The sequence below is a fragment of the Lemur catta genome, chromosome 23, assembly GCF_020740605.2.
Source record: "Lemur catta isolate mLemCat1 chromosome 23, mLemCat1.pri, whole genome shotgun sequence".
Classification (NCBI taxonomy): Eukaryota; Metazoa; Chordata; class Mammalia; order Primates; family Lemuridae; genus Lemur; species Lemur catta.
Window position 1 is genome coordinate 3,548,052 of NC_059150.1, and position 20,192 is coordinate 3,568,243.

The window sequence follows — 20,192 nt, forward strand, 5'->3', positions numbered from 1 at the left end:
AGGTACAAGCAATACTAATGCTTCTTTTTTTCTTTTCTTTTCCTCTCCTGCTCTCCCCTCACATTTTTTCTTTTTTCCCTGAGTCAAAACCTAGCCAGTCCTACTGTTGGTAGAAAAATCTTGTTTTGACTTGTAAATTGAGCAGGTTAGATCAGAAAGGCACTAAAAGAGGAATAAAAGTGGAAATCCAAGAGAGCATTCTTAGTGCAGAGTTAGTTTTTCTCGCCAGGACTTGTCAGTTGAGGAATTGTTATTTCTTTTCAGTTTTAGAGGGTCTTTTTTGGTCTAGCCCCAGGGCAGGCGAACTTTGGCCTGCTGGGCCAAATCTAGTCTACTACTTGTTTTTCTGTGGCCCACAAGCTAAGAATGTTTTTTACTTTTTTAAATGATTGAAAAAATCAAAATAAAAATAATATTTTGTGACACATGAAAATTATATGAAATTCTCGTCTTGGACTGTATTGGGTATAAAAAAAAAGAGAGAAAAAAAGAAAATTATATGAAATTCAAATTCCAGTGTCCGTAAATAACATTATGTTGGAATGTAGCTGCATTCATTTGTTTACGTATTATCTATGGCTGCTTTTGTGCTATAATGGCAGAGTTGAGTAGTTGCAGCAAAGACCTTATAGCCTGCGAAGCCTAAAATATTTACTATCTTATACTTTACAGAAAAATTTGCCAACCCCTGCTCTAGGGCCATAAACCTGGCCTTTCCTACTTTTCAGAGTATTGTCAATTGTCTCATTTCTTTACTGGTTTAGAGGAGATACCGAAGTGCAAACACTGTTGTATCATTTGATTTCAATTAGCCAGGGATTTTGGAATTATGCAGTAGACTCCTAAGGAAGCATCGCAGGAAGAATATGAACAAGACAGTGGGGAGAAAGCAGAAAGTATCTCGTGAAATTTTAAATCAAATACTGTTTTTATCCCTTTCTGAAGATCTATAACAGCAGGAATCTATGTCGGTTTTAGAAAGAGGAGGGAATGTTGGTTACAAACAGAACCCTCCTGACTGTTCTTATGGCCTCCTTCAAGCCCTCTCTGATAAAAATATGGAAACTCAAAATAAGATCACTCATACCAATTGATGCCTTAATTTTGTGACTTTTTAGTTTTCCTCAAGATGTTTTCTTGACCAAGAATCAAAATTATTTTCCCTCATGTTCAACTTTCTAAACATTTTGGTTAGTAGGTGTTGAATTACTTGTTTACACTGGAGGAAATTGAAGCTAGGACAAGTCTACTGATTCAGCTCTAATGCTAGAGTAGTGGAGATAGAAGTACATGTTCAATACCGAGAGCCTGCTCCAGAGAGCTGCCTTTTATCCTTTGAAGGTCAATTTGATGGCATCCCTGAGAATTATTCCCTTTTATTGAGAGAGATTCCCAGTTATCTTTTACTCCGAAAGATTTCAATTTCCTGACTTGGAAACATCTAAAAAAGAGGGGAAGGTCCCTTGTTTTTTCATTCCTACCCCTGTGAAAGAAGTAGAGGAGGGGAAAGGCTTGGGGCAGACAAAAAGGGAAATCTCTGAAACCAGAGAAAACTCAAATAAATTGTGGCCAGCCGAGTCAGCATTCCTCACCCACAGTTGTTCCTAATTAAGGAGACTCCCGTTAAACAGCTCAACTTTCTGCTCTTATTCTTTGCTCTGGCCCTGCCAGCTGACATGGCAAAGCTTTAACCCACGCCTCGGAAACAGTCTCTCACATCTTCCCCCCATATTCTCACTTCTCTGTCTCTCCCCCACTACCCTGCAATTACCCTTTCCCACATTAAGATCCCAATAAACTATATTGATACCTCTAATCCAATCGCATCCATTTTGTTCCACAAAATGCTATCCAAGCTGTTTGCAGGGCTGAATAGTTGTGTATCGTGTCCTTACAGGAGCACATGTAGAACCTGATTTCATCATAGAAAGATGGAATTTCTCCAGGATCATTTTGCTGCCAAGTCAAAGCAGCAATGATAATTCCTTCCACTTTGCTTGACTCCTTGATTTTCTCAATCCACAGCTTCTGTGCCTAGCTGATGGATTTGGGTATTTTATTTCAGGCTATAGTGACCTACATTATTATGATCAAAAATCTGGTGATAGTAAATCTCTAAATTGAAAACTATACTGAATCACGGAAGTGGCCAATGTCCAGTGTAGCCCAGTGCGGGTGTTGATGTGCAAATAAATAAGCTGATTTTCATCACTTAATGGTTGTGGTAGTCTGCTTGAACTAACAAAATAGCACAGGCCAGGTGGCTTAAATAACAGAGATTTATATTCTCACAGTTCTGGAGGCTAGAAGTCCAAAATCAGAGTTCCATCCAGGTGGGTTTCGGGTGAGGCCTCTCTTCCCAGCTTGTTGACAGCTGCCTTCTCACTATGGCCTCCCTCATACGGCCTTTCTTCTGTGCGTGCAGGAAAGAGAGTGCTCTCTGGTGTCTCCTCCTCCTCTTACATGCATGCCAGTCCTATCAGGACACCACCCTCATGACCTCATTTAACCTTAATTATCTCCCTAAAGGCCCTATCTCGAAATACAGTTGTTGGGAGTCAGGGTTCCAACTTGTGAATTTTGAGGGCACATAATCCACTTCATAACAATGGTCTAAGTTTAAGAAACTCTCTTAACCTGAGAACAAAAATTTAAATGCAAGAATCAATAAGGCAATGCTTCAAACAGGGTGTTACGAAGCAAAATGATAATTCAAAGAAATTTTTCTGAGTCATAGACACATTACAGAATCTGGACGTATGATCAGATACCAGAAAATTGCATGTTTGCACAGAATTTATATGTGACTGCAAAGGTACCCGGTTCTCCAGACCAATTAAGTAGCCCATGCTTGTAGACTAATTCTCTCTAAATAAACTCTTTTGCCACTGATGAGATGGTATATGTTCAGAACAAGCACAGAAACTTTATTTTGACTGAGTGTTGTTCTGCCTAGAACTGGACCTATGGCCCTACTGCCACCACTAAAAACATTTAGACCTTCTAGGAAAGAAGAGTGAGCTCAAGTGGGTGTGCTGAAGGTGGTTAAAAGGTTGAGGGGAACTAAAGTTGTAACCAAGCAGATAAGTTTTCTCATTTTTCTGTTATGTCAAGAATCATCAGAAATAACAGCAGAAGTCCTCTCTCTATGGGGGCATTAGGGTGGCCTTTTATATTCTTGGTGGTGTAGTGACCCTGTGTTTGTTTACACTAACCCCTTTCTAAATGCTATAGGGAACCTCGGCAGTCACCGTAGGTAGAAATTATAACTGAGTGATTTAAAAAAAAAAAAAGGCAACAGTGGAAATCTATGATTTCAGAATTAAACAGAATGATCAATGTACAGTGTAGGGCATTGGGGTATAATTTTCTTCACTGGGTTTGATCTTCAGGAAATAGTTTCAAGATTTGTAGTATTAATCTTCATAATCTTCCAGTTGGGTCTGAGTAAGAATCTATCACTTAGATATTGCAACAGATGCCCTAAAACAGTATGCTCCAAAACTGTGAGGACTGTTTTCTCTGATTTTTAATAGTACCAGTAGTGCCACGTAACCAATCTGTCGGATTTTAATCTGAATTTGGGGGGCCCCCACCCCATGGTCCATTCATGAAATTAGCCTCAGCATTTGAGAGTTGAACAAATTAATCACATAGCTCTGTGATTAAAACTGGAGTTTAGGAAGTGTCTTTAACAGGTCACTGAAACCATTCATTTTCTTATAAGCCTAGAATAGTATGAGCTGATAGTATGAGCCAATCTACTGAGCGCGCCCAATAAATGTTCCTAATTGCCCATATCCTCCAATTTCATATAAGACTCTGGTTACCTTGTTCTTTAGAGTCCCTTCTGCTTGGTGATCTTTACCCTTGATTAAGAATTGGCAAACTCTCAGCTCAAAAAAATTTACATTGGCTTCTTCTCTGCTCCACCCTCTCTTCCTCTGAATCTCTCAATCTGGGCAATTCCTCCTTTCTTCCCATTCCCTGGCTTTGCTGGCCAAATTGGGCTCGCTTGCTGTGATCTCTGCCAAACCACAGACTTGTAATGAAGCAGACACTGTACTCCCCTTTCTCTTGGAGTTCTCTGAGGCCACATGGGGGCGGGAGCAGGAGAGGTTAGTGACTTTAAGAACTTTGGCAGTACTTGAACAGAATGTTGGTTTCTCTTGATTCATTTTCAAAACTGAGCATCACAGAATTGCCCAATTTCACTCTGACTCGTCTGTCATCTTTTTGTTGTTTATCACTTATCCTCTTCAACCTCTTGAATGCTCTCTGAGGAGTCTAGCTAATAATTCAATATATGTACCTGACAATTCTACCACATTTGGTGCCATAAAGAGAAGGATCTGCTGAGGTTTAACTGCAAACCGTAGCTTTTTCAGGTATGTAGCTACTGTAATGAACTCCAGCTCTTCAAAGCTGACATTTCATGGACCAAAAGTTTCCTGCTTGGGACAGCACTTTCCAACAGAAATGTAATGCAAGCCACATATGTAATTTTAAATTTTCTAGTAGAAACATTTAAAAAAGTAATATAGGTGAAATTAATTGTAATATGTCTTATTTAACCCAATATATCTAAAATATTATTTTAATATGTAATTAATATAGAAATTATTAAGATATTTTATGTTCTTTTTTTTTCTACTAAGGGTTTGAAACCGTACTCCACATGTCAGCTGGGATTAGCCACATTTTCAAGTGCTCCGTAGCCACGTCTGGCTCGTGGCTACCATGTTAACACAGATCTAGACCACCACCTTGTTAACAAAGGAGGACAAGGGGTGCACGTGCTGCAGGGACCAGAGATGGGACATCATGGACTAATTTTCTCATTTGGGACCCTCATCTCCATGACTGTCTGAGTGACCTTGGGGAAACATGGGCTGACTTTCAACCTAGTGTCTCACTTTCAGGAATGGGTCTGAAGAAAGTTGTCTTAGTCCATTTTGCATTGCTATAAAGGAATGCCTGAGACTGGATAATTTGTAGAGAAAAGAGGTTTATTTGGCTCACAGTGAGAGAAGCATGGGGCAGCACCTGCTTCTGGTGAGGGCTTTAGGGAGCTTCCAACCAAGGCAGAAGGCGAAGGGGGAGCAGGCGTGTCACATGGTGAGAGAAGAAAGAAGAGAGAGGAGGTGGTGCTAGTCTCTTTTAAACCAGCTCTCCCATGAACTGAGTGAGAACTCACTCATCACCGCAGGGAGGGCACCAAGCTGTTCAAGAGATTCCCACCATGACCCAAACACCCCCACTAGGCCCCACCTGCAATACTCGGGATCACATGTCAGCATGAGATTTGGAGGGACCAAATACCCAAATTGTATCAAAAATACAAAAGACCAGTGAAGAATGGGACATCTTTGGAACTTTGGATTGAGGAGAGTCCAAAACATGTTTCCTTGTTCAGATATAACCAGACTAGCCTTAGGCTGGGACAGGTTGTCATTTCTTTCATTTGATTGAGATTTTATAACTTGGTCTCTTCCTATTAAGAGTTTAGAATCCACTGTGATACTTTTGTAGCAAACAAGTGCTGAAGCACAGGCCAAACACAAATATAAACATATTTGATGTTGAATCTCATGAAAGTACCCATGTTTGACCATTTTTTACCTTCAAGATTAATAATTTCTTACAGTTAAATGTATTATATTTCCTCATAGATGGCAAGAGTATTCTTGAAGTAGTGAGCAAGGAAAGCTATATCCTAACGCTAACCTGGTGTAGTTCCAAGAAAGTTGTGGAAATTTTCAAGACAAGAGCAGTATTAGGAATGTATTCTGGTCCATAGAAGTGTATTCTTTGAGGTCAGCCCAGCTCATTTCTAGCCAATAAGTTAGCCTCCTCAAGAGGACAGATTAGTTTTGAGTCTTTATGTATTTAATTCTAATTTGGGCCGATTCCAGATCCAGCTTTATGTACTCTTTGTGCTGCCCCCTTAAAGTACAAAGAGTCATTTGAGTTTCAGGGGCAGATGTCATGAGACACCGCTGGCTGCAGAACCATCCAGTGAGAGCTTTATCTAAAACACTGGCATTATGAAAAATGTTCCTTTTCATTTTGATCCGTAGACACTCTGAGCCTCGGGGGAACCTAGAGCCAGGCTTATCACACTTGCTGACCTCCTACTCAACTTTGGTTATCAGGTTGCTCTCAGTCCCTGGATATAATTCACACTTTGTCATTGTTGTCTGTTTAACTGACTAACTTAGGCCATCATCCGTCAACTCTAGCAAGTTTGAAAGCATCAGGGGTTGTGGCTACTGGTGATCTTTTCACCCTCTGCCCCATTTGATGTTTGTATATTTGATAGAATGTAGTAATACCCTTTTTGTACAGTGATGGGGACTGAAAAGCCTTTCAATTCTGACTCTGGTTTTTTTTCATAATTTGGTTTGGGGATTCAGTTCCCTGAAGTAGGGTACCTTGTGTGGTCAAACAGCTCCCTGCTGCGTTGGAAACTGTTTCCAGTTTGTATGATAAAGATATCTCTTCTCTCTCCTAGATGGGAAAACAGGAAGTTGTGGGTATCTCCTGGGGATATAATATTAGGCTTCCAAGTCCATAAACTCTACCTGGGAGCAAAAATAATTCCAAGAAGGGGGAAAAAAACACAATTATTAAAACCATCCTGTTGTACTGCAAGTATTTCTCCATTCAAAGAGTAGAAAGTAAGGTTCTATATTCACAGCTCTTATCCACTAAGTAGTAAATAATCAGACAACTTGGCTACCGATTCACCAGGTGTGTATGTTTTGCACAGAAGGTGAACCCATTCAGTATTCAAGCCTGACTCTTGAGCCGTGCTGTGCTACAGAAGCAATAAGGGTTTTTTCCTATGCAGTCACAAGCTAGTCCACCCTTCCAGTTAGTTAGCCCACACCCTTGGCCCTCTGGCTGCCTGTAGGCTCCCTTGGCCATTCAAGTTCCGTGGAATAGCTGGGCCTAAAATGTGGGGAGCAGACGGTGTGAGAGCAGCCTGGGAGGGGTGGCCAGTCCTAGCCAAGAGCTACGTTAGTGCTGGTGCTTTTCCCAGAGGGAGGAGTGTTCTGCCCCGTGCATTGCCGCGTGTCTGCACAGACACAAACAGATCAGTGTTCAGTTAAGCTGGACGCCTCACAGTCCCTCTTTTCATCCTGCGGAGGAGATGGGGTGCACCAGAGTGTTCCTTAGACTGTGGTATCAGTGCTAGGAAGTGGGCAAGAAAACAAGAGGAGGAATCAGTTGCCATTCACTACAGCCCTAGATGAAAGGCTTTATTTATTCTGAGGACACTCAAGGGGCCAGTTTATTGAAGGGAATAGTATAGTGTCCAACACGCTGTCACTCTCACCCTAGCAACAAGACAAAGTTGGATAAGCAGCAAAAATTATAACTTAAAAAATAGATATCTAAAGATGCAAAGTATTCCAATTGAACTAAATTCCAGAAAGGGATGAGCTGTTCCTAGGAGAGATGGAATGCACGGCTGTTTTCATCCCAGGGGTCTGGCAAGAGGAGAAGCAAGCCCGCCATACATGAGGATAAGGAGAGAATAAGCCAGACTTCATACAAACTTTTGAAGACTACATGTGGGACAGCCATAAGGATCCCTAATTATAGAGCAAATAAGTACCCACCTACCCCAAGTCTTTCCCATGAGGCCTTCACTGAGTACACAGTGGCAGTGAGCTGAAGACTTTAAGCTGGGAAAGAGACCTCTACTCCCTTCATTGAGTACGCAGCAGCAGTACAGGACAGTGAAATCTGAGAGCAGGGCAGGAGGGTAGAGAAAGACCCCTTCACAGCATAAGGAACCCTCCCGAGAACATAGCAGTGGCCCACCAAGAGCAAAGAGGACTCCACAGCAGCCCAAAGTTGGTGGCTGGGCTGGGTGGCATAGAGAGATACCTGGAGTCTCACTATGCTCAGATCCCAAGTCCTATAGGAAGGACAGTCCTGATCTTGCTCTCAAAACATTGGTGAACTGGCTTTACAACAGGTTAGACTGACTCAGCTCTCAGTTCTAGCAGCCTAACAGAGGAAGGGGCATGTCCTCTTACGGGTATACATATTGCCACTCTTCTACACACAGCACCTGGCATATGACAAAAAGTTGTAAGACTCAGGAGAAGCAGAAAAATTTGACTGAGGAGGGAAAAAGTCAGTAGAAGCAGACCTGAAGATGACCCAGATGTTGAAATTAGCAGACAAAGACTGTAAAATCCTTCTTATAAATGTGTTTAAGGATCTAGTAGAAAAGGCAAATTATATTCCTGTATAGATGGAGAATTTCAGCAGAGAACTGAAGTTTTTAAAAAAAGAATGTTTATAAATCGCCCCCCACCCCAAGCAAGGATTACTTTTGGAAACAAATTTCTAGTTATTCGTGGAGAATATATAAATAGCAGCTCTAAAATCAAACCTCTTTTCTGAAGTTATGCGTTTCTGCTTTCATATAAGCCGGGAATTGAAGTCCAGGAGTGAGTGCCCACTATTTACAAGCTATTATGTGAGGGGTACAAAGAAACATGAGACTCAATCCTAACCCTCAGGGAAATATAGTTTAGTGAAGAGATGTATGAACTTCACTATTTTAAACCAGAACACTCTAATAGAGATACAGATAAGTCTGAAAAAGAGTGAGATTTCTTCTGGCAAGTAAGACCATGGAAGACTTAGCATTTGATCTGGAAATGTAAAATGCCTGTGTGAAATACATAGGCCTTACGTCCACTCATGTCAAATCCCTGTGATAATGCCAGGGCTCCAGAATGTTCAGCAGCCCACAGACCACTTCATAGCGATGAGAGGACTCACGCAGGCCTGCATTTGCGGGGAGTGGAGGAAGGGGAATACACATCATGGTTATCAGTATTCTAACATGGCAAGGTTGTATTTCTGGATTTTCTTGGCGATTAAATCACCCCTTCCTCTGTACTCCTTTATGTGTGTTGTCTCTACTTCTGCCATGGTATTTATTTCATTTATACATCTCCACACGTGGGTTCTAAGCTTATTCTGGAAAGCCGCTGATTTTTGAATGCCCGTAGCAACTGACACTGTGCCTTATCAATATTAGGAGCTCAATGAATGTCTGCCCAGCTGAAACTGAATTGAATCCCAGGCAGGGTTAATAGGACTTAAACCCAGCTAGTCTGGCTCCAACATCTGTGCTCTTAATCACTACACTATGTTGGTGATGGCTCATGGATAGTCTTGATCAAAGAATGGGCTGTAGAATTTTGATTTTATTATTTTTTTAAATTTCTTTTTCATTGCCCACTGTGAGCTCAGAATTTTTATTTTATTAAATCAGCAACGAAGAGCTGATGAAGGTTTTGCTAAGTGCCACACCTTGGAGTGATTAGGCTTCTGATCTCCGATCGTATCCAGGGTGTGTTAGAGGGAGGGAGAGTCTGTCCCGAGTGGGCCGGATAAGAAGGCTTGCACGGTAGTTCAAGCGGGAGGGTGTTAGGCTTGGAACCCAAGCAAAGGCAGGGAAGACTGAACGGAAGCGACAGGTGGGAGAGGTGAGTGATGGAGTCAGTGACGTCTTACCATCCTGATGAGGATGGTGAAAAAGGAGTTGGAGACATACCTAAGTTTTTGAAAGAGCAGCAGGAAAATGGAAAGGTGATGCTTTTAGTGGAAATGGGGAAGGAGAAGTGTAAGTTTTGAAGGGTGGACTGGGGGCTGTGAGAACAGTAAATGAGGTAATAAGTGTCCTGGGAGAAAATTCTTTAATTCACCTCTATAATCTGTTCTAGCACTCTAGAAATACCCATTGACAACGGTCTTCATATTCATTGTCCCGTTGATATCTGCCTTCATCTCTCATAAGCTTATTCAGACTCATTTCCTCTTTTATTCTGAGGGCAGATGAAAGTGATAAAGTGTCATTGTTCTTAATAAGAACTCTCCCAGAATGAAAACTTTTACACAACTCCTGTTACACATCAGTTGCCTGTTCCTGGTTGTTTGGATTTATAAACAGATTAGATTATAGAGGAATATTAAGGTCTCTGTGTTCTCTGTTGTTTTCATGACCTGCTGAGTTTAGGCTTAGCTTGTTGCTGCCCGACTCTCTTTTCTCTACCTGAGATCTATGTGAGAAACAAATTTAAAGAGAAACAGGAGGGAAATACCACAATCCAGCTTAGAGTGAGCGGAGAAATTCTTTTTGCGGAACCACAGGTGCAGTCGCTGTCCGTAACTCTGAGCCCTTCCTCCTCTACTTTATTCTTTTTGGTACCATATTTAAGCTGCCTTCCTTTCTCCCTGCTGCCTTAATGCTTAGGAGGCACTCAGGATGCTTTGCAGTACTCTGACTTATTATGCTTGATAAACTCTGCAAACTTTTGTAAAGACTTTTGTACACCTTAAGCAATCATATATTGTCCATCCAGCTTTGTTTTTCTCCCACAGCTCGTGAGTCTTCAAAAAAAAAAACCATCTAGACATCTAGATGTTTTCTTCTGCCTCTGCCTGATTTGATGATGGAAACTCCAAAGCTAATGTCCCCTCACTCCACCCCAAGGCTACCCACCAGGATATCTTATCCAAAAGAACAAGTTCTGTTAAGTGTCCTTTAGGGGTACTTTGCTGCAAAAGAATTTAGTTTAATGTATTTCACAACTACTACATGAGTGAAATAACAGTAAAGGTTTCCCCCACCCCCCTAAGTCATAAAACCTTAAGGACAAAGAATAGAAGGAAGAGATAATGTAATAGCAACGAGATTTTGGGATGCTGGAAATGAGGACGGCAAGTGTGAACTGAATCCTAAGCCAGCAGTGGGGGAAGCTGGGCAGCAACTCTGTTGGCACCCCAGAACCCTCAAAAAGCTTGGTCACTGGTGGCATCAGGTACCCTTAGTGGAGGAGGAGGTAAATCTGAAAATAAGAGGACTGACTGAAAATTTATTTAAGAAACAGTTAGACTCTCAGATCCTCTCCTCCACCTGCTCCCAGAAAAGGAACTGCTGTTTCCCTTTATCAACAGAAGACAGGAGACTTATTTTCTGGAGAGAGTAAAACGTGTGGTCTCTGTGCTGGTGGATTCCTGGCACAAGAGAGGGCATAGATTTTGAAAAGGGTGGGGAACAAGTGAAACTTTGCATATCAAATGTTGAAACCTCTAGGCTCCTTGTCCAACTCAGCTCTTAAAACACCGATCTTACACGCTTCAGCTGCAACGTGGAAGACTCATCTCTAGGAAATCTGACCAACCCACAAGAAAAAATCAGTGAGTCCAATCGCATCTCTCTATACTGAAGCCGTAGTTGACAAGTGCTACCCTTTGTGCACAGAGGGAACTCAAGGTTGCAAATTACGTAAAGTGAATGTCCAGTCTTCCACATGAACAAAAAGTATGCAGAAAGATTGGAAACCTGCCCCTGCAAATGAATGAGCGAATGAATGTCTGAGAGTTGAGAGAAGAAATTATATCCTTGAAAGAAAGAATGATATGGCATTTAAAAAAAGAAAAAGAACCCCTGGAAATTAAAAATATGATAGAAGAAATGAAAAACTTAATAAAAGTAGAAGGGATGAAAGATAAAATTGAGGCCACTGCCCATAAAGTAGAACAAAAAAAAAAGGTGCGAGAAAAATAAGAAAATCAGGGCTTCAGCTTAATAATCTATTACCCGATTAACAGACATTCTAGAAGAGAGAACTGAAAAATCAAGAGGAGAAAATCATCAAAAAAATAATTTGAGAAAATTTCCCAGAACTGAAGGTCATGAGCTTCTAGATATCTTCAAAGGGTCGGGTGAGGTACCCAACTCAATGGATAAAAATAGGCACACACCAAGGCACGTCATTAATGATACTTCAGAGCACTAAGAAGATGCTAAAAGTTCCAGAAGGGAAACAAAGAAATGGGTCTCATTCTAAGGACAAGGAGTCAGAATTGCAGCAATGGAAGCTAGACAATGACTAAAAGCAGCCATGCCTTTAGAGTCTGAAAGGAGGTCATTTTCAGCTTAGAATTCTCCTAGCCAAAATTTTACATGTAAAGATAGAATAAAGACATTTTATGACATGTAAGATCTTACAAAGTTTACTTCTAAAGCATCCTTTTCCAGGAACCTACTGGAAGAGATACTTCACTAAAACAAGGGTGTAAAACAACAAAGAGGAAGACTGAGTTTCCAGTTTAAATCAGGTAAAGAGAACTTCAGGATGATGACGTGTGATCCCATGATGTCAGCTATTCAGCAGGTGCAGAGAGCAAATGGCCGGAAGACAGAGACTGCGCTCAGGGACATTTTTGAAGGAAGCACACGAAACTGTTAACAGTGGTTACCTTAGAAGTAAAAATGGGAAGGCAGAAAAGGGGCATCATTTCTTTTTACTTTATATTTTCATGTAATATTTGAGTCTTCACTATAGCATGTATTACTTTGTAATTTTTTTTTAAGAAAGAAAATATTCCCTCTCCAATGGAGCACCTCCAGTGACAACAGAATTTTCCTTTTGTTCAGGACTTGCAAATAATTTGAGAAAATTTCCCAGGACTGAAGTTCATGAACTTGTAGATTCAAAGGGTTCAGTAAGGTCCCCAACTCAACTTCTGCTAAGAAACATTTATATCCTCTAGCCAACCTTCCCAGATAAATTTAGGCTCATACTTTCTCACTGTAAGAAAAGAGCTTGGGAGGGAATGTCTTTCGGGCAGGGAGGACCTGAGCTCTCTCCTAGAAGATAAGCCGCATCCCCCACGTTGGTGTTGGCTTCTCATAAATGTGGGGCCAAGGAGGGTTTCTTCTGGATTTCAGGACTACACAGTCCTCTTTTTGCAAGGGCCATTCCATTGGGGCTCTCTTTGCTCCAAGACCTAGATTACTAATAATTAATCTCAGATGAAAGATTCAGTGCTACAGGCTTCCTCTGTCTTTGACCTAGAGAACATGCTCTGAATAGTTTGTTTGCTTGCTTGCCAGAGATCTTATCTTGACCCAGAAGAGCTGATAGGATCATAAAACTAGCACTGATTTTTTTTTTCCTCAGCATTCTTTATCTATAAAATAGGGGGTGTGCTAGCTTAGCCCAGGATAAATGTGAGATTTAATATATGTCAGGAGGGGGAAGGGGGAAAAGGTTGGCTGTCATTTAATAATGGCTGTATTTCATAGTAATAAAATTTAAATAACTCCGTAGTGTGTTCTAATCCCCATGCTTTCTTTGCTCTTTCTCAATGTATTTGGATAAATCACTACGGAGCAACAAAGCCAAATGTCCAAACCACCCACTCTCCTATTCCCAGCACATGAATTAGAGGGAGGCCAGCAGAAACCTGGGCCAAGCACTTAGATGACTTGTGTGTCTGATTTTTGTTCCATGATATGGAACAAATAAATCAAAAAGGAAAAATTTTTGGGGTACCAGCTAATTCACACAAAAATATCTTCAGCCTCTTTAGTCCTTGCACACACGCAAAGCTAATAAACAAACCCGCTCTGAACACAGATGCGAGGATTTGGAGATTAATCCCCACAGGCACAAACAGATACTCATGTGTAGCAGTCTGACTGAACTTGCAGGCAGTAAAACTTCAGTAAAATCTGAAGAACTTTTTAGAGTCCAGAAGACATTGTGAAAGACTTGGAAAATGAGACCGTTGAAGAAAGATTATAAAAGACAGAATTTGAGCTTAGTAGAGAATGAGTGTGATCAATAAGGAACATGTGAATAGCAAACAAGGATAGAACAAGAGGAAATTATTAATGATGTAAATGGTAGAGGAGGCTGTCTGGTTTCATTGTTAAGAATAAGCTTTCTGACTGTGAAACTTGTTAAACCCAAAAATGAACAGCCGAGGGAATGTAGAGCCCAAGCTACAAAGATACGGAGGCTGTAGTAAGCTCACTTTGTACATGAGGGGGGGTTCTCAAATGCAGATGTTTACAGATACAGATGTTTAACAACAGTCTGTCCCCTGATACCACAAATCTGATATTCCAAGCAATTGACAGAGAAATGAAACTATTCAGCACACGTTTGGTACCTCTGCTTGTCACAGTACCTTAAGTTTGGTCAATTTACCAGAAGAGCAGTACATGCTGTTTAGAACCAAGACCTGATCCCAGGAGAGGGTGAGCTGTATACACAGGGGAGCAATGAGAAATGATAAGTCTAGGGGGTTCTAGAAAAGAGAAATATTTTTCTGGGCCTTGTTACCAACTATGGAAATTTTTAGAAAAGGGGTGGGGGAATACTTGGAGAACACATGTAAAAATGAGCAAACATATGGTAATTTTAAGAATGAACAAACATATGATAATTTTAAGAGAGGAAATTGGTTTGTATAACTAGATCGATCCAAAAATTACCTTGTTTTTATAATATACCTTTCTGTTATATCACTGTTAGGAGATATAACACCTTCACTTGCCAGATAAAGACAGTCTCTTCCTATTATAAAAGAACATCACCAAATTACAAGGAAGTCTAAGTCACACTTGGAAGTACTGACAAACTCAGGACAAACCTCAAGCTTTCTTCCTTTGGCCAGTCTATATACTGATGCAGAGCCATTCTTCCATCAACCTGAAAAATTTATTCTTTGCCTTGGCTTCTGTTTTAACTGCTAACCTTTATCTCTCTCGCCCTGTAGCTGGGATGAGAGTAGCTCCATCAGCAGTGGGCTCAGCGATGCCTCGGACAACCTCAGCTCGGAAGAATTCAATGCCAGCTCCTCACTCAACTCCCTCCCAACGACTCCCACTGCTTCTCGCAGGAACTCTACAATAGTGGTACGTGAGTTTGCACACACCCAGGCCACCGCAGGGCAACCTGGGAACTGGTGTGTATGCACCTGCACATACACACCTGCCCCCTAGGATTGGTTCTCATAGGCCTGTGGCCAAGGTCTTTTAGAGCTGACAAAAAGCAAAACAAAACACAAATGTTAAAGCTATCAAACAGTCACCCAAGACATTAGATGCTGTCTTAGTGTCTGTACTTAGTGCCCACATCAATCTGGAGTGACGCATGTGAGAGTTCTTCCAACTGGAGAAGAAAAGGAAACACGGAGGTATATATGACAGCTGCTCTCTGGAACCCTGGGTAGAAACCCTGAGTTGACTTAATACTCTGGGATGAGCAAAGCCACCTACTAACCAAAATAAATCCCCTCAGCTTTCCATTCCCCCATCCCCATGTGAATGTCTCACTCTGCCTTTTTTTCTTTTGTTTAGCTACGCACAGACTCAGAGAAGCGATCTCTGGCAGAAAGTGGGCTGAGCTGGTTTAGTGAATCAGAGGAGAAGGCCCCCAAAAAGCTGGAGTACGACAGTGGTAGCCTGAAGATGGAACCTGGGACGTCCAAGTGGCGGAGAGAGCGGCCTGAGAGCTGTGATGATTCATCCAAGGGTGGAGAACTGAAAAAGCCCATCAGCCTGGGACGCCCTGGTTCCCTGAAGAAGGGCAAGACCCCACCGGTGGCTGTCACCTCCCCCATCACTCACACAGCCCAGAGCGCCCTCAAAGTCGCAGGTGAGCCTGGAGTAAAGGAAGGGACAAGGGCAAAGACCGTTTTCTTTGGTTGCTTCTCTTCTTTATGGTCATTAACCCATAGGATGGCAGCAAACATTTGCATAGTGCTTTAACATACATTATCTTATCTGGTCTTCAGGACAGTCTCGTGAGTTAGGAAAGATGGATATTACTATCTTCATTTTACAGATATGGAAATAGAAACTCAAAGAGTTGGGTAGCTCTGGGTTTCTTTAAAAATAGCACATATTTGTGTAAGCCATTGCCTTGCCATGCTCAGGAAATGGTATTTTTAGTGGGTGTTCATCTTGAGCATTTCACAAAAGACACCACTTTCATCTGTTTGTTGTGGTAGGTTCTGTAGTAAAACGGACATCACAGGTACTAAAATGGATACACCTGTTAAAGTAGTGAATGTTGTCTATCAGAGATTTTAAAATTTGGCTTGTATAAGAATCACAGGGCAGACTGTTAAAAATGCAAATTTCAAGATGCCATTTTCAAAATTCTCCTTTATTAGGGTTCTCTTTAGAATCTGCATTTTAAAAACATCTACTGATGACTCTGATTTAGGAACTTCATAAACCAGAGTTTCGGTAAAAAAAAAAAAGAAACTCAAAGAGGTTGTTAAGTGGCTGGACCAAAATCACACAGCTAATAAGAGGTAGAGGAGAGAGTATGATTTGTTCAGAGACTGGTTTGACCTCCCTTCAAACACTTCCTATTGGTTTCTTTTTTTCCTCTCTCAAGATGGTCAGTCCACGTCCTTATCTTCATAAGATACTTCCTTGACACCTCAGGAGGATCCTAAGAAAATAATAAATAAAATGGCTACAGCAAGAGAATTACAGTGCTCCCAAAGTTGGCCCCTTGAGTAACCTTTAGCCTGAATCAACATCTCCCTCTGGTATCTATTTACCAGTAGATATGGCCATACTCTATTCTGTTTGTATCCCCTTCTTTTTTTCCCTTCTTTAACCAGTTTTTAGATGGATCTTCTTGATCATCTTTATGGTTGCCTCTGCCATTTTCACCAAAATGTACCATCCTACTCTGGGAGCAGAAAAAAAACCAACAACACAAAATCCTAGCCCCCCCACCCCTTCCACCCAGAGTCATCCTGGCAAGAAATTTTATCAGCTTAGCTAGTACCTCCTTACCCATATTTGGGCCTCTAAAATTTAACAATGCATTGTGACAAATATTCCCTTCTCCCACTGAGGGAAAGAAAGGGATTTTTAAGGTGTTGGTCAGTTTCGGCTACTCTTACCTCATTTCCTGCCCGCTTGTAGGCAAACCTGAAGGCAAAGCTACGGACAAGGCGAAGCTCGCAGTGAAGAACACGGGGCTGCAGCGCTCCTCTTCCGACGCCGGCCGGGATCGCCTGAGCGAAGCTAAGAAGCCCCCCTCAGGCATCGCTCGCCCCTCCACTTCAGGATCCTTTGGCTACAAGAAGCCACCTCCTGCCACCGGCACAGCCACCGTCATGCAGACTGGTGGTTCAGCCACTCTCAGCAAGATCCAGAAGTCCTCGGGAATCCCTGTCAAGCCCGTGAATGGACGCAAGACCAGCTTGGATGTGTCCAACAGCGTGGAGCCGGGATTCTTGGCTCCTGGGGCCCGTTCCAACATCCAGTATCGCAGCCTGCCCCGGCCAGCCAAGTCCAGTTCCATGAGCGTGACCGGTGGGCGGGGCGGACCTCGCCCGGTCAGCAGCAGCATAGACCCCAGTCTCCTCAGCACCAAGCAGGGAGGCCTGACACCCTCCAGACTGAAGGAGCCTTCCAAGGTAGCCAGTGGGCGGACCACTCCGGCCCCTGTCAACCAGACAGACCGGGAGAAGGAGAAGGCCAAAGCCAAGGCAGTGGCCTTGGACTCCGACAACATCTCCCTGAAGAGCATGGGCTCTCCGGAAAGTACTCCCAAGAACCAAGCAAGCCACCCCCCAGCCACCAAGTTGGCAGAGCTGCCACCAACCCCTCTCAGGTACCCAAACTGGGCAGCTTCCTCCTGTCTGTCTGCTCTGTCATTCTTATGCATATCCCTGCCCCCCGGACTAGGGGAGGCATGGCCTGTCCACTCCCGTCTCCAGGCCTTTGCATGCGTCCTTCCCCTCCCGTCCCCTGTATGCCAAGCTGCTTCTCCCTCTTTCAAAACTGTGCTCAAAACTTACCTTGTTTGTACTATTCCCTGGTCAGCCGTCAACCCATCTTCAGCACACGTATGGGTGGTTTTACTGCGTTTACATACATGTACCCATTTGCGCCAATTCACTTGTATCTCCCACGTGTATACGCTGTCTCCCTTATTAAGACTAAAGGCGCCCCAGGTCGGGTACCGGGCTTCCTTCCGCTGTATTTCACGGCAGCATTGGGACAAGCCTCTGTACTTAGCAAATAACCAGAAAACAAAACTGGACAAGGGATTTCTTTAAGGGCCCACCCGCCTCTCTCTTTGTAATTCTATTCTGAATATTTTGTTTTATCTTCACTTCTCTCAGGGCCACAGCTAAGAGCTTTGTCCAGCCGCCCTCGCTAGCCAATCTAGACAAGGTCAACTCCAACAGCCTGGATCTGCCATCGTCCGGCGACACCCATGCTGCAAAGGTCCCAGATCTGCATGCTGCAAGCTCCGCAGCGGGGGCCCCTCTCCCCTCTTGCTTCACCCCCAGTCCAGCACCCATCCTCAATATTAACTCAGCCAGCTTCTCCCAGGGCCTGGAGCTAATGAGTGGTTTCAGTGTCCCAAAGGAGACCCGCATGTACCCCAAACTCTCAGGCCTGCACAGGAGCATGGAGTCCCTCCAGATGCCAATGAGCCTGCCCAGTGCCTTCCCCAGCAGTGCCCCCATCCCCACGCCACCCGCTGCCCCTGCTGCTCCCCAAGAGGAAGAGACGGAAGAGCTGCCCTGGAGCGGAAGCCCCAGAACTGGGCAGCTGGACAGGTAGGTGGATGGGGACGGAGCTGAGCCCGGGCCTGAGCCTGTCTCCGTGCCCCAGGCTCATTTTGCCATTAGCGATACTCTCCTGTGTTTTGTTGCCACTTTGTGACTTTTGGAATTTCTTCACATGTAATATATTAAGTAATTTCATTTGCTTCACAACAACTCCATCAGGATAGGTAGGATGTTTACAGTTTTGTTTTTAAATTATTATTCTCACCTTGTAAATGGGGAAACCAGTGCACAAAGAAGTTACATGACTTATCTAAGATCTCATGATTAGTTTAACCCGTCACCCAAGCTTTTGCATCCTAGTCCAAACTCATTTCTATTATATCTCATCCTAGTTTTCACCGACTATAATATGATCTTTTAAGTTCCTAATCAGAGAAAAAACATTTAACATTTCAGATAAATTTCCCGAATCATAAGCCAAGACACAGGCTGCGGCTGTCTCTTTGTTTTGTTTATATAGATAAAGGGGCTTATAGTTTGATGTCCTGGGTCCAGGGTCTGCAGCCTTCACACTGATGGTCCCAAACTCTAGTTCCTAAGATGAACTCACATGCTTCTCTCTTTGTTTTATTTCTACAGCAATCAGCGAGATCGGAACACTCTTCCCAAGAAAGGGCTCAGGTAACCCTTAAGTGTGTTTTTTCTTTACACCTGTGGCTTCTGGTCTATGTGAAAAGTCATAACTTGACCTGTCCTCAGCTCCAGTTGTGAATTTAGTGACGCTTTTAACTCAGTCATTTGCATGTAGTCCTGTACAAATACCACCTAGCACCCTGCCCAGGCTTAGTACTATGTGAGTCAACTTTTACTGCCAGTGTTCTTTTTTTGGTGACGGAGCAGAAGCAAGTTTGCACATGGGAATCATACACTTACCTGTATCAGCCTGTGTTATCCCAATCCTGGCTGATCTCTGTAATTTTCCTCCCTCAAAGTATGGGGAGAAACAGCCTGCCTCGAGGGTCACTCAGATGTGGGCAAGGGGCAGGACATCCCTGGTCCTCCACTGGTGTGACAGCACTGAGTTGTTCAGTCGGGGGGTGATCCCTACAGCTTGAAAGCTCTCACACAGAATGCTAACGCTCTGTCCTGAGCTTCAGAGAAGAAGAAGTTCTAATGCCTCCTCTGTCATTTCTGCCTGCCCCCTGCCTCCCGGGAGCCCTCGTGGGAATGCCTGCTGGTCCTTCCACACCCTGCTCATGGTCTGGGAGAGGATGCTGAGTCACCACCTCCTGCTCCCTCCTTAGGCAGCCCTGACTGCTCCCCCTTTTCCTTGCCCTGCTTTCGGAATCTCCTGGCCCTGGCCTAGCTCAGATACCCTCCACACCAACTCGACCCCTGGCAGCTCCCTGTGGTTGCCCAGACTGAGACCTTCTGCTGCCTCCTACAGGTATCAGCTTCAGTCCCAGGAGGAGACCAAGGAGAGGCGACACTCCCATACCATTGGTGGGCTGCCTGAATCCGACGACCAGTCAGAGCTGCCTTCTCCCCCTGCACTGTCCATGTCCTTGAGTGCAAAGGGCCAGCTTACCAACATAGGTCAGTGTTTTCGGTCACTCACTGTGGCAGGGGATGAAGCAGGGGTCACCTTGCAGGGTGAGGCAAGGCAGGTGGGTTTTGGATTTCATCTCATATTTGACTCACATTATATTGGGTTGCTTCATGGTGCCTCAGTTTATCCACCGAAAATAATATTGAAGGCAAAGTGCTCCAAGATCTTGAACTGAAAAGCTGCCCTTGGGCACAAG

General features: G+C 43.3%; 1 protein-coding gene across 6 annotated transcripts in view; it reads left to right on the forward strand.

Moving 5' to 3' along the window:
• Nucleotides 1-20,192, forward strand: part of NAV1 (neuron navigator 1) — a 165,169-nt gene that overhangs the window by 116,546 nt on the left and 28,431 nt on the right. For all 6 annotated transcript variants that reach the window (XM_045536209.1, XM_045536210.1, XM_045536211.1 and 3 more), the window contains 6 exons: nt 14,611-14,749; nt 15,194-15,491; nt 16,784-17,477; nt 17,992-18,435; nt 19,027-19,068; nt 19,835-19,983. In XM_045536209.1, the coding sequence (XP_045392165.1) occupies nt 14,611-14,749; nt 15,194-15,491; nt 16,784-17,477; nt 17,992-18,435; nt 19,027-19,068; nt 19,835-19,983 (1,766 nt within the window). The remainder of the gene's footprint in view (nt 1-14,610; nt 14,750-15,193; nt 15,492-16,783; nt 17,478-17,991; nt 18,436-19,026; nt 19,069-19,834; nt 19,984-20,192) is intronic.